The 15,000-nt window shown below is 44.0% G+C and overlaps 1 protein-coding gene across 4 annotated transcripts in view; it reads right to left on the minus strand.

Annotated features, from left to right (window-relative positions):
* PROX1 (prospero homeobox 1) overlaps nt 1–15,000 on the minus strand; it is a 49,700-nt gene that overhangs the window by 13,067 nt on the left and 21,633 nt on the right. For all 4 annotated transcript variants that reach the window (XM_071805992.1, XM_071805991.1, XM_071805990.1 and 1 more), the window contains one exon: nt 14,832–15,000. This exon is cut by the window's right edge and continues 26 nt beyond it. In XM_071805992.1, the coding sequence (XP_071662093.1) occupies nt 14,832–15,000 (169 nt within the window). The remainder of the gene's footprint in view (nt 1–14,831) is intronic.

Here is a 15,000-nt window from a genome sequence, read left to right on the forward strand (position 1 = left end):
TGGTGAGTGTGTGGTTTGATTTTTTTGATCATAATTATGAGCAGAAACAAACAAATGCAGCACAGCCAGCTCAAGATGTCAGGCTGCCAGGAGAGGTTAAATTATCTGGAGGCGTTTTTTTTTTTCTTTTTTCAATTGCAGGACGGCACAGATTTAAAAAAAAAAAATCTTTATTCATGTTGACCTGGTGGGCAACAAGTCGCCTTGCCAAATAGGAAAGCCAAAATCTCTAGTGGACTTAGGATCAGAGGTCTTCAGCTGGTGAAGGCTGCTCACGTTGCAGAGCGCAAGGTCGTGGTAATGGGAGGTAAACAGGTTGGAGGGGGCGAGAGGGGGAAGGCCAGATCCCGCTTCTAGCTGGGTGATCTCGACAGTGGCTGTAGAGGGGGACTCCGCAGGGAGCCCCTCAACCCAAGGGTAAGGCGTAAGCAGCATCTGTTAGACAAGTTACGGAGAACCTCTCCAGGATAATGAGCGAGTTCGCTGCTGCAGGAGCAGTCTCGCCATGGGTAGCTCCAGCTCAGATAGCTCTAAAGTGTGTGTGCAAAGGACTCCGCACCAGCACAGGTACAGCAACAGCAGAGGAGACTCAGGGGAAATATTTCTGCTGAGAAAAACCTCATACAAAGCACAAACCAGATGTGCGCAGGCACCCTCCCACTCCCAAAGTCAGGGTAAGGTGAGCTTTGGGGGCATGGTGCAACCTTCTTAAGGGAAATGCTTCAGAAACTCTGCTGGCATCACCCACATATAGCCCTGAGCCCCTTCTTCACACAAGGAAGATTTAAGCCTGTGGGCTTTGGGGGTGAGCTGGCACCTAAACCTGTATTCCCTTACCCACAGGCTGTTGTATAGGAAACCTACGGAGGACAAGCCCTGCCCATAAGATGCTGTATCAGAGCAACGCTAGGGTCAAGCCAGCAGCAATGCAGTGAGGCATCACGCTACTTCTGTAGCCACTTCTCCGTGGGCTTGCGAGGAGGCTGGTGACACTGGGACCAGCTCCTTCCTTGCGTGCATCCCATTGAGCCAGGGACCCCCCTGTTTTAATGAAGAGCTACAAGAGCCACCCATCCACCAGGCCCTCCGTAGATGAGGGGCAGCTGCAGGCACAAATCTGCTGTTGTTTCCAGGATAACACTGCCCAGAGCAGCACTGCCCTACCCTCACTTTTCCTGCGCTCGCAAGGGCAGTGTCTGCGATACCTTGCTGGTGTCCTGGCTTCTGCCACGTTTCTCCAGACCGTCACCTCCCCTCACGCACATACTTTTTTCCCCAAGCACAGTGAGCTGCTGCGTGGGACCATCTTAGCGCTGCAAGTTGGTGTGGCAGCATATCAAGCAGGAGGCTTTGGCTTCTACACAGAAATTGGAGGCAGGTTTTGGAGTAAGTTGCTACACTTCTTGGCGCGAAAGCCACGGCAGCATATGGCCCAATGTTCTCAGTTTAAGTCTGACACTTAACATTATTTAACAGTTTCTGTGTTAGGTGCTTTATAAGGTAAAGGAAATTAACAATTTTCAGCTAATTAGATCACTCAATTGGCTGAACATCCTGGACACCTCTTAGAAAAAAAACAGGTTGGCTCAGGCAATGGAAAGGCTAATGCCTCTTCCATTATCACTTATGAGGAGAGGGAAATAGTTGGAAAGGATGCTTTTATTTTAAAAACACAAATGAAAAATACCTCAACTATTGGACACTCCAGTAAACACACTTTTCTCCCAATCACCACCTTTCTAGAAAGCTGGGCGTCAATTTGCCCACCTAGTCCCCCTGGCTACAGCAGCAGCTCTCTGGTGCCACCACGGTCTGCGTTTATTGTCTTCAAGTTTCCTCTCACAACTCGTGCTATACAAATCTGTTAAGAAACAGAATTTTATGGAAAAAGATGGACAAGAAATTGAGTGGCCATTTAGGACAGTCAGCTCTCCCACTGTTGCACATAAAGATAAGACCGCTCCTTAGGGACGGGACTAACAACACAGCACTGAGCCTGGTGTTTGAGAAGGGAAAAGCATTAGCCTGAGTCCAGCTGAAAAGAGAAAAACTAGGAAAACAACAGAGGTTTCTAATTACATTTACTGTTACACTGTAAGTGTTTTACTCTTTATAAAAGCTGGAAAACACATGCCCCTCAAATGATCTGAGACTGTATTTTAAAAGTGTTTGTTTGAAATGAAGTTGAGATGCCTTATCCCTTGAGTAGAGTTTGGGGCACTAGTAATCTACTGCTGGCTTACTGTTATCTCCTCCACCAAGCTCACAAAGAGGAGAGAGAATAGGCATGGCTCTTACAAGGAAAAAAACCTGCCAGTGGGGCTGCTGAGATGCCTGATAATATCGGGGAAGTGAAAGTGGTAGTGCAGTGAAAATGGATACTGCGTGATACATTAGATTTAATCACTTGCATTTCAATTAAGCTTTTCCACAAATAAAGACTGGGAAGTACTCGGCAGGCTCCCTGCGCGGCTGGAGCGCGGAGCATCGCCGGCGCTGAGCGCCCGGGCTGGAGGCACACAGCGGTGCGGCCGCGGCTTGCTGGGCTCACACCCCCCTCCTGACTCCCAGGGTCCTCCCCACCAGGACCCATATTCCCATTTTGCAGTATGGGGGAGCCATCCCACACACAGTGGCACCCCTGGAGGGTCTCTGTGCTGGGACCACTGTGCTGGTGGTCCAGGGGATGAGCCCGGCCATCACAGAAACACAGCTACTCTCTCGTGCAAACATAATGGCCTTAACATGCTAAGCATAAAAGTTGGTAAGACCTGATAGTAGAGTTGGCTAAAATAAAACAAAAAATCTTTCCGTTTACAATTTATTTAGACTTTTTGCTCCTTGAAATTCAGTTCTCCCCTTTCTCCACCCTTGAAAATCATCAACAGCATTTTAATGGGGAGATGATTATCAAATTTCCTTTTCTGCCTTACTGATGAATTAGAACTGCATGAGATATAGAGGTTTCTAATGGAAACTCTGATTGCCCTTAACTTACTACATTGCCAATGGCACTGCTGCAGAATGGAAAAATCACTAAGGCTCCTACAGCTTATGATAGTTGGGGGTTTAGTATGTGTTGGGACATGTAAGAAAGAATCACGGGAGGGGTTACTGTCACACTCCAGAAGCTGTCTCATTCAAAAACTGAAGGAGAAATAAAACTAATGCTCACAAGAAAAGTCTAACTTTAACTCAGTCTCATTGCGGTGAAATGCAATCTGCTCCAAGAGGTTGCCTATAATGCCAAGCGGCGTGTTATGTACCCTCTGCCAAATTCTGGCAGGTACCACATCCAGGCGCCCACAAAAAACCTGTCCAGAAAATTGAGTATAGGGATGACCACCCAATTCTGGCTCTCCTCTGGAAACAGCAGAGAGGTTATTGCACACTCTCCTGGACACATCGGCCAGATGGGAATGTGATGTGTTACTCAGAAGGACCTGGGCTGTGATGAGCAGGTATGCCTCTCACTAGCAGTAAGCCCATCTGCTTTCAGGGTATTTCCATGTGTAAAAGAGCTGGGCAGGCAGAAACTGTTGGTTAGACCATGGATATAGAGGAAAACAGGTTCAAGAGCTTGTAGAGTGCAGGGATTTTTCTATGTTCAGCAGAATTTGGCCCCATAGATGAACCATTAACAAGTAGTAGAAGTGATAATTAAAGGCTTATACATCAGGAATACATCTTACATATATAAAAATGTCGTAACAGTTACTAAATATCCGTAATTGGTGTTGCTTGCTCTTGTACACTCTGCCCATCTCTTTGCATTGCAGTCACCTTTGTCTTCTGTGCCTGGCCCTGAAAAGCTCCAACTGTGCCCTCTCCCTCCTTGTTTTGCATGTGTTGGGGTGGGGGGGGGGAAGAGATGTGAAGCAGGTGGTGTTTAATCAGTCTGGCAGGGAAACAGGGAGTCAGCAGGGTCCTTTTGGGGGTGCCATGAAGGTGGTAAGCATGCCCTCTGGCAGCAGGGCACCTCCTTTCCTCTTTCCCATGGCAGAGGGTAGGGGCAGGGGAAGGAAACTGTGCAGGGTTATGGGTGAGGCGTGTTGCAAATGAGGCTCCACCAGTCCAGGCTCCCCCGGATTAACTCTGACGAACTGCCTCCCAATGTAACCACACTTTTATGGGCATCTGAAGCCCATCATGATGGAACAAACTGCTCCATCTATTCCACCCTGAGCCACGCGGCTGGCCAAACTGGGCTACAAACACCCCGTCACAAGCTCCAGGGCAGGACCTGCCGGGGACGGCTGAAGCTTGCCAACCTGTGAGTTCAGAAGATGAAGTCTTACATCCTAATGGACTGGGCTGCCCCTCGTTTGCCTGCTCTTTATCCCTTGTGGAAGGAAATGGTGCGACTCCAGCCAGTGCTGGATTAGATAACCTCGAGGCTGGGCCTCGTCTGATGGAGCCAGCCCTCTCCGCAATTGCATGAGATAAGCCACTTCGGCTTCCCCCTGAACACTGATACTCAGCAGTTAAAGGGCTTTTACTCGCAACGTTGATTTCCCCTCCCTCCTCTAAAAACTTTCCGAAGTTGTAGATGACTGCTTTAAATGCATTTGTGTGTCTACACCACCGTTCTCCCCTAAGTCCCAATCAATGCAGCAGCCTTTCTGCTTAGCAACAGGGATCATGCCACCCTGGTCTGCTGCTCTCTACAAAGCCTCCCTGTTAACTACAGAAACAAGTTCAAGGCCACATCTTTGAGTGCTCTGGACCACCACCTGGCCACGGCTTCTTCTGACAGCACATTTCCACTAGAGCCTTGAAACCAGCCCCCTGCAGAGAGCAGTTCACAAGTCCCTCCGGTGGCACACAAAACAAGGCAGAGCCTGGCTGCGTACCTTCCCCCTCTGCAGATAAGAAAGATGAACCTTGCCCCTTCCAGATCTACAGGGAGAAATCATCTCCAGTGCGCTGATTATCTGGCTGTCCCTCCCTCTCTCTCGCCCACCCACACTCACAGGTCAGGAAGATGCAGGGCTCTCTCCCTGCACTATGAAATCCAGCAGTTCTGCAGGTGATGGGCTCTGTAACTACAGAAAGTGACCCAGTATCCTGAAGACTCCCTCCCTCTCTCTTTGACCAAACAGTATTTTTTAACTTCACTTCTTGCGTTATTATTGTCACTTCGGTAGGATGCTGAACCGTGGCTACTTCACCTCCCAGGTTATCTCGCTCTCATGCAGCTGAAGGACGCTCAGTCCTCACAGGCCCCTGCAATATTCTGCTGTGACTTCCTCACAGCCTCAGTATTTCACCTTTGCAGATCTAAGTATCTTTGAAAACAACGTCCCCGTTGCACTCCAAGACAATGTTGGAAAGCCCCTCCACAAACAAACTGCGCTCTCAGCCCAGGGATACCCACTTTGGGACAGGGCAGAACCCTCAAATAGCTGGGTCAGAAACCAGCGTGGGGCATGGTGCTGCTAAACCTCTCCCACGGTTTCTGAAAGTTAAGACAGTTTGCTAATTCACATTATGAGCGCCTGACTTTCGTCCATTTTAAAACACATTGAAGATATGAAGCTAACGGTGTTATGTGTGAAGGTGACCTATTCAAAGTCCTATAGGATGGGCAATCCCATCTGTAAGACTTCTGTTAAAGTCAGTCACACAGCCCTGACCACGCACTAGGAGATGGTGTCGGTTGGGACCTCCTCTTTTGGCAAGAGTGCCTTACAGAAATAAAAACAATGCACCCCTCCACCCCACATCCATAAACGTGATGGCTCTGCTGCTCCAAATCCAGGTCTGCATTTAATTTTTAGTTTTAAAATAAACACAACTTTTTTTCCAATTAACATTTAACATATATTCACACACTTGACTGTAGAGGAACAAAACAAAAGATAGCTCTTCAGCTGGCACAGATTAATTAGCTGCAATGATTGCTGGAGCTGATTTACACCAGAAACTGAGAATCCAGCCCAGAAGTTAGTTCAGTGTCATGGAGAAAAAGCATGGGGTGCATGGGATGCGGAGGGAAAAATCTTACAAAACTAGTAAGCTAACCCACCATTTCACATCTCTCTGGTACAACATTTATATAGAACAGCTTAGATGAAGTTTAGAAGATCAAACATTTTCTTCAATTTTCACAGTACAAAATGTTCTATGTCCTTTTAATGTGACACATTAAAACAGGAGATAAGAAATTTCAGCTGATTGGGTCTCGTGAACACCCTCCTCCTTCACTGGACAGAGCTGCTTCTCCAACAGTTCTGAGTGAGAAATTTAGTTATATTGTCTACAAGAAATTAAGAAAGTCTGGAAGAAACACGTGCAACTTGCATGTTACTCATTACCACAACTAGGAATTATTAAATGATAAAAGAAGTAACTCAGTTCTTTTCCTTTTCTTTTTTTTTTTTTTTTAAACAGCAAGTTTCAAAATTGAACTGCCTAGCCTGACAAAGTCTTTCTATAGTCAGGATGAATGAAAAAGGGATAAGGCATTACGTGAGTGAGGGACAACATGGGTTAAAATTCACCTTGCTTCTCGCTCCTCATCTACGATGGATTTTTGGAGAACGACGGACATCTGGAAATCAGTTTTACATAGAAAAATAGAAAACAGGGAAGAACTAGGAAGATGAATAAAGGCTCATCACAGACACAAAAGACCAGAGCAAAAAGAAGCTTGGATTTGGGTATTCTTGTCTGGCAAGGAGGCAGGCAGTAAGGCTAATGAAGCATTTGCGATATGGGACGTATGCCAGCGTAACAAAGAAGATGTGCATCAGCTCTGCAGATGTGCCAAAGCCCCCAGAGCAAAATAATGACATAATCACCATCAGTGTCACAGACCAGACTGTACACAAGGTGACATGGGAGAGAATAAATAAGAGTCTTTAGAGGCCTGTAGTACACACACGGGAAGGAATGGCCATTCCTCACAACTGCCACAAGAAAGGAGCGAGATGTTGGGTATAATGTGTGCAGCTAGCAAAAGAAATCTTGAATTGTGCAAGGCTAACGCATTATAAATTGGTGCTTTTCTCAGTCTCCAGTTGACGTTTTAATTCCCACTACCCCTTGTTGAATGCAAAATGAAATGGCAGTAGGAGTCGGAAGAGTTTGCCAAGTTTTGTTTTGGTTTGGTTTTGTTGGTTTCTTTCTTTTTTTTTTTTTTTTTTGGAAGGGAGTTGTTTTGTTGGAGAAGAGGATGGGGCAATAAGGATGAGTTCTGGTAAATAATTGTAAAAGAAACAGAAAAAAACCCCACAAACCCCAAACCGACCACAGCACACCACCACACGCGCACAGGCACAGCAGCCCTGCACCATTCAGCTGGAACAATCCAAGGATTCCCCCAAAGCAAAATTAGAAACAAACGAGGACGGGTTTTGCTTTTTTTTCGGGGGTTGTGCTTTCTGGTTTATTGCTATCCTTGAACTAAACCAGGAAAAATCCCACTAAAATATTTTTCCACATTAAAAGACAAGATCACTATTTTATTGATCAGTAATAAAACACCGCTTAGGGCAATTTAGTACTTAAGATGTTATTTGCGGTGGGGAGTAATCTGAAAAGCTCAGAGTAGCCTTAAATCATTTCACAACAGCTCCTCCTGCATAAAAGCGAGTGTTCGCCTCCGTACAGCTGTGTGATTTGGTGGTAGAATTTTTTACAGGGCTTTTGTCAATTTTTAAAGGGAACATCTGTTTGGTAAAGCAGAACAACACTGGTGGTAACGCACAGGCCGACGTGGGCAAACCGTGGAAGAGCCGGAGAGATGCTGGAGGCGCCAGCAGGACTCTCGCAGAAGGAACGCTCAAGTACGTAATTGTTCGCAGGATCTGGCCCTACAAGAGGAGCTCAGAAGAACAAAGCACTTGGCTTCACCAGTGTCCCTTTTCATTGCTTCTAATGAAAGATTCATAAGAATAACTTTAATTTTTTATGATCTTTTTTTTGCGTTACTCTATTAGCTGCATCTACTTTGTATGCAATTTCTTCTTAAATACAGAAAAGCTGGTTCGAAATGCCAGGCACAATAACTTAATCAGTACAACAATTGATCTGGATTGTTGGTGGTCCTTTGTAACAGTAAGGAAGTGAGATGGAGCCCAGGAAATGCTTTATATGATTATTCCTTTTCATTGCAAAGTGATGTATTTATGAAGAAAACAGGTGACGGTCCGAAGTGGTGTCTTTTTTTTTTTTTTTACAATGAAAAAAAAAATGTAAACCTCCATAATTTGCTAGTTAAACTGTTCAGTGGAAGAATGATTGTATTTGTCCTTTTTGGCTTCGCCCAATTAATTGGGGCAGTAACATAAAGATTGTTAATAAACAGCCCTAATTTAACTATACTTCTTGCCTATCTAATATAACCACACCATATCTTCGTTTAGCATATCATTGGGGAAAACAAGAAAGCACGTATATAATTTTCTTCTGTTGCATATGAAGTTTAATAATTACACCACAGAGGATTCTCAATTAATCGCAGAAGGCACAACAATATTAGTAATCCGTTTAGCAAACTCCAGCTTCTTTGCACTTTGATGTTACGAGCAGAGACAGTATGAACTAGTGGCAGTTTTTTAAACTGGGCGAGTGTTTGTTTCTGTTACGGCTTATATCAATGTTTTCTTTTATGCTTTTTCTACCGTGCACCTTTCTTCCCCCTAAGAAAAAAAATACATAACAAAACCACAGAACAACTCAGCGAACAAGCCTGTGCTGATTTGGGTGTGTTTCGATCAAAGCTGACAGATCGAATTTTTCATTTATTTACCAAAGTTTCACTGCAGCCATTCTTCATAATTAGAGCCGCGTTTTAATTTTTTTTCTTCCCCTGAATAGCAGAGAGGGGGTTCTGAGAAAGTTTTTAATTAGCTAAATAGGTCTGTGTAATCTAGATGAAATAAACACGCCCGTTTGAAAGCGTCGTTAGAACTTTTCCAGCCATTTAATCCATAGATGGCTGAACACAATGATACCTTCCCCAGAAAGCTACAGCCACCACCAGCAGCTGTTAGAAGAGAGCTTGCTCCCTGCTCCTATTGATAACCCTTTGTGGAAGGAAGAAAAAGAGCTGAGGGAAGGAGAACTGAATGTCAGACAATAGACATCGCTACACACACTGTCTCTGAACTTTCCTCATCTCTGAAGGACAATTAATTATGAAGGCCTTTGGGGTAGGTCGAAGCAAGGGAAAACCTACTGCTGGCCCAGCACTCCAGCCGCTATCTCTGTGTTTGTTAAATGGTTGTGCCTGTTGGGGAACCAGAGTAGCAGCCACCAAAATAGCCAATAGATCATTTAGGAAAAAAGAGCAAAAGATTTTTTTATGTGTGTCTGTCCTTGTATAATTCTATTCTCACTGTGAAATCATCCATACACAAAACACAAGGACAATTTTTTTTTCTTTTTTTTTTTTAGAAGAGCCACAGGGTAGGTTACAGTCAGAAACGGCCTCTCAGTGGTGTGTTAAAAAGGATGGTCTTTTCACCAAATCATTTCACAGAGGCAAAACAGACAAACACAAAGAGTTGAGACTTTTTCTCCTACATTAAATAGAGTAACTGATAAGGTCAGACATATGATACCTAAAGACATGAATCTGTGAACTCTTGAAGTCAAAGGACTTCTCTGTGCAAAGGAACAATCTTTCAAAGGAAATAGATCATAGAACTCCACTGAATCCCCTTTAAACTTTATGAAGCAGGAGGAGAAAAAGCTCTAAGTAGGGAAGCTTGACAGAAGAGCCTTGAACTATTTTCTGAAGGAAAGATGAGACCCTCCCTAGGCTGCCACAAAACATCTTTTTTTTTCTAAAGGCTCTTCTGAACTTTGATATGTGCCAAGACACCGCTATTGAAAGCTGTATAATTATGTGCTATAGCCACTGTAGAAAATGCTTTGTTCACCACAACAAAGAACAATAAGCAAAGTAAAGTGACATTACACTGTATCTTTTTCTTTAAGAATGTTGAGAAAGGTCACGGTACGTTATAACTAATAAAGCTGTTGAGTAAGGAAGTTTAAAGTTGATCTTGCTGTGCTTAAATGTAACCCAATGACAAAAAGGCAGAGGGAACTAAAATTGTAATGACATTAAAAAATAGACCGTATATCAACGTGCCAACTTCATTATACAAACACCTTGAATCCAAAGGACACAAACAGAAAAACCGAGTGTAGTCCTGCAACAGTATTCCTCTCGCAATTCTCTCCCTAATAGCTTCCAGCTACAATCTGCAGTCCAACTAACTGCAAAAACTGATTAATAAGCATTAATTGATACGTGTAACGCACGAACCTTCCACTGCAAGCCGTGGATTTTGTTACTTGGTTTACAAACGGGATTCATTTCCCGAGCAGTTCAAGGAAAGCTCTGCTGTTTCACAAGAGATCATCTTCAGAATGAAAAAAAAAAAAAAGAGGCCTGAAGGCATCAATTAAATTTCCTGAAACCAACGTTTTTAAGGGAAAAAGAAGTTCAATCCAGACACTTATGTTTCATGCTTTCTTTAAAGGAATCAGGACAGTTACGTTTACTGTTCTCAAATTGCCAAAGCAGCTTTATTCTCCTTGCTGCAGACCACCAGAGAGCCCTTCCGACTTTGTCTTTAAGAATGCCGAGAACAATGTTGAAACGCTACAACAATAAAGCCCTTGAAGGAGGAAGTGTACAGCTGAGGGGAAAAAAAAAAAATCGAGAGGAGCTTAATACTGCAACAAACAGCCGTCCCGTCCGGCTGTGCCCAGGGCTGGTACCACCACAAGTGCCGAGCTGGCCGCGGCACAGTGGTTTGTATGGAGAGAGCAATCTCCCAGATGGAAGTTAGCAAGTTAGGCACCTGATTTTCTCTTCTCTTGAGGCCACTTTGCACTGCTCCAGTTGCATAAAGGAGTATTAGGGTGGTTATAAATCGTACTTTGCAGCGCCTGCAAAACCACTCCGAAGTGGCCTTAGTTTAAATAAGAATCAGGTTCGAGGGCTTTAATTTTCCTTTTGATGAACGCCAATTCAGTACAAGGTGAATCCTGCAGATGAAACTAGGGAAGAATACAGGTTCCTAAAATAAGCACATGAGTGGCCAGAATTTTTTATAATTGAGGATGTCTTAATTTTTGGATGCAGTGCTGGGCACACTTCATTTTCAGGGAATGGACTGTTGAGGACCTCCTGACAAAGTGGCTCTCATTAACAGATCTCCAGTTGAGCATCCCAAAATGGAATTGGCCTAAAACCATCATCACTTCTGGAAATTTTGGCAGCCAGCATTCCTCTCAAGGGTTCATAGGCTGCTTACGTGACTGGGTTATTACTTAGATTTTATAGGTGGTGTTATTTGAATTGTTTTACGTAATCTCATTGATTTTTTTAATGTGACAAACTCACAGTGCCTTAAGTTAGACATTCTGCTAAGACTTGAGTACAACTGGTCTTAATTAGGTTTTTCCCACTGGTATAGTTTTCTCCTGCCAAAAGCAGAGCAAACTTCTTAAAAATGGTTTTCTCCCCCTTCGAAACGACGACACGTGCCGTAACTAGCGCTATGAAAAGAGGCAATCATCGCGTCAAACCCCACTGTACCAAAACTGCATACAGTGTATTTGTGCAAATAACACAGCTTGGCAGACATTTTGCTATTGTGATCGATCTCGGTAACTACGTCTGCAAAAATCGGGCAAGTTCCCGTGAAGCAGCAGGCAGGCTGAGCTCAGAACGATGGTGCGTATGGGCTTTTGCTTTGGTGCTCATTTGCTCGCTCCGCAGCGGAGCGTGGTGCCGCGAGTGCTAAGCAGTAGGCAGGAGGGCACGGAGCAAAATCACGAGCACAGAGAGACCCTGAGACTTCAGAACTGAGACTGAGTCGTTAAAATGCCCACGAGGAAAAGGAACGGGCATCATGCAGAGAGACGTTAATACACGGAGAATGATGGTAACTACAAAAATATGCCAGGGGATCAAGGATGATGGAGGAGGAGTGGAAACCAAAGCAGGGTTAAACTCTGGGTATTGTCCTCAGGCCAATTTCTTTTGTTTGTTTTAAGTACACAAATCAGAAAAAAAAAATAATGTTATATATGGTCTTTACCCATATTTTTATTTTAACTCACACCATGGTGTCCCCCTTGTTTGAAAGGAAGACATCCTGCTACAGTCACAACTGGGAGCTCGGGTGATCTGCATTAGGATGGATTTTGAGAGCGAGTTACAAAATTATTTGAGATTTTAAAATTTCTCTTAATGTATAGCAACAATACCTGACTAATTATTGCAGCTGGCATCCAAAAGCCTATGGCAACACCACAGATGACACAGATATCAAGTGGCAAAGCAAGCTGTCCTCTCTTTCTGACCAACTTCAGCATTTGTGCTGGGGCGCTGACATTTGCCTCCTTCATTCACCAGGACAACCCACCTTCTACCTCCTTGGAAGAGGTGCCCCGGAGCAGAGAAGCATCTTCACCTTTCACAAAATACCCATGTTTCCTCCCCACCCCTTTCAAAAGTCAGTTTCAAATTGCTGTGTGCAGCTTAGCACGTTTCTCCAGCTAAACCTACTGCTAGAGAGAGAAATGTGGAACCAGCTACACACACACACGTGTGCACACAAAACACAGGCAAAGTTGCATCGTGCTGGAGGAGGCATTGTATCTGTCTCTGGCTCACAGCCATAAGGGTACAATGGCAAAGCTAAAAACGATAGGACATGTGGTTTGTTAAACATCTTATTTGACTTTGCTACAAGCTGTCAGTTCCAATGTGCAGGGAAAGGAACACAGTATCACAGATTCCTGAGCAAATCAATGGCACTGCCTGATACAGACCAAATGCACATTTTAGCTTTATCATTTTTTCCTCATAGTCAATTTAGGAGTATTAAAGTCTATGCACAAATTTTAACCAAGAAGAGATAAAGGGGATGGATTTAGGAATAGCAGTGTAGGTGATTTAAGAGAAACAGCATATCAGACTAATCAGAAGATCAGCAAAGCATCACTGAAGTATGAGAGGAAGGAACTTTGATGACGCTAAATATGGCAAATGCTCAGTTTGCTAAATCCCTTTGGATCCAATTTCAACATTACAGTACTTGTCATTTTTGCTTTGCAGTTTGTGGGGGAGGGGCCAGGCATTTATCGGGAAAAGTTACAGTGGCTACGTTAGAAACACTTTAACGATCTCATAACTGCTGGATCTTCAATGCAAAATCAAGATTTAAACTTCTAGAAATTCTCATTATCACAGATAACACAAGAAAGACTGTGTGAAATATCTGCAAATCATCGCCACTGAAAACATCCCTTTCCATCCATGAATATCAAGGGGCTCCTTTCCTACTAGCTACTAGACACCTTGCCGAGATGAGGAGACTGCGATCACTAGCAGTGCTAAACCTATGAGATTTAGATTTTCTTATCTACCTGAAAACACCAATAACCTCCCCACGTGTCCTCACTGAAATAATCCATTTACATTAACATTGCAACTAACGCTTTGAAATGAAATGCCTGAAATCATCAAGGACCCAAGAACTTTGGAAAGCAAAAAAACATTTCAACCTCCACTCTGCAAACAGAAAAGAAGTTGTGTTAAAAACAAAAAAAAAGCTGGAGGGAATTTAAGCACATTTTGACAGAAAAAAAAAAAGTTGGTCACACTTATCTCCTTATGCATTCCCTTTTCTTTTCCTGTATATTGCTATTCTGCCTTGGCCTACAGGCAGACCTACCTCCCAGGGGTGAGAGATTCCTGCTTGGTGCATGTGTGGGTGCCTAATGGGGCCACAGCCCTCAGGAAGGCCTGGAGGTGCCACAGCACACCAAACATCAAATCCAGGTACTGTCGCCAGCCACAACAAATGGCAAACCCCACCAGGAACATCCTCTTCCCTGTTCTTCACCTGCCCCTTCCATGCAACCACTCTAGAGAAAACTGCGTGCCCAGAAAAGGGGGAAGGAGCCAAGAATGTCTTTGCTTAGAGACTTTTTGAATTATCTGAACTTACGTGCTACAAAAAAAAAGCTCTGCTAAAACTGCCCCCAGAAGGATTTTAGGCAGGAAACCACCCTCTTCTGGTGGACAAATGTCACTTTTGCTATGAGAGGGGGCACATTATGCAACTTGACCCCAAGTGAAAGGTGTAGGCAAAAAAAGAAATATAATAATTAGTACCACCATCACTTTCCCACTCCACTTCACCAAGAGATGGGATTACTTGAGCCTCCCCCTCATGCACACCCTGTTCAAATGCATCATTACATCTGACTACCTGAACAATGCAAACTGCCAGCCTCAGCAGGGAGAAACACTCTCCCGTGGTATCGCCGAGGGTCAGCATGTTAATGATAACAATAGTCTGCTGAGCTACCAGGCTGGCCTGTAAACAGGAATCTTAATCAAAGCCACAAACCCGTTACAGCAGAAAACAGAGAGCATTTACTTCGAGTAGTCATTTTATCCTGCAGCCTGACAAAGCAAATGCATCTCAGTTCTATAAATCAAATGAAGGAAAGGAGAGGAAGGTAACTGCAAGTGTTTGATCACGCAATTACGGAGCTTTAGGAGAGCCGTGAGGTGATTTCTTTCACCATAGTCCCTCCTAAAGAAAACTTCAAAAAGTCAAAACTAAGAAACTTATAAAAAAAAGTGAAAACTTTTATCTCTTGTCAAGTCTTAGTGAGGCGTAAGTCTCCAGCTACCAGGGCTAAAAAGATTAATTAGCATCATTCAGGGATGTGAAATGCCCAGATTTCACCAGTCATGGCCACAACAAAAAGGTACATTATTTTAAAGGAAGCCTGGTCCACGGAGCGACTCACACACACACACAGAAACAAAGATTGGTGCCTACCTCAAAATCATTTGCTTTATTGTAGTGCATGTTCAGGGCCCTGTACAGCTCACAGTCTCTGGTTATAGACAGCTCCTCAGTGCTCGTGACCCCGTCGTTGATGGCTTGCCGCGCATACTTCTCCATCTGAATGTAGTAAAACTCACGGAAATTGCTAAACCACTTGATG

Source organism: Patagioenas fasciata, chromosome 3, assembly GCF_037038585.1.
Source record: "Patagioenas fasciata isolate bPatFas1 chromosome 3, bPatFas1.hap1, whole genome shotgun sequence".
In the NCBI taxonomy this organism is placed as follows: Eukaryota; Metazoa; Chordata; class Aves; order Columbiformes; family Columbidae; genus Patagioenas; species Patagioenas fasciata.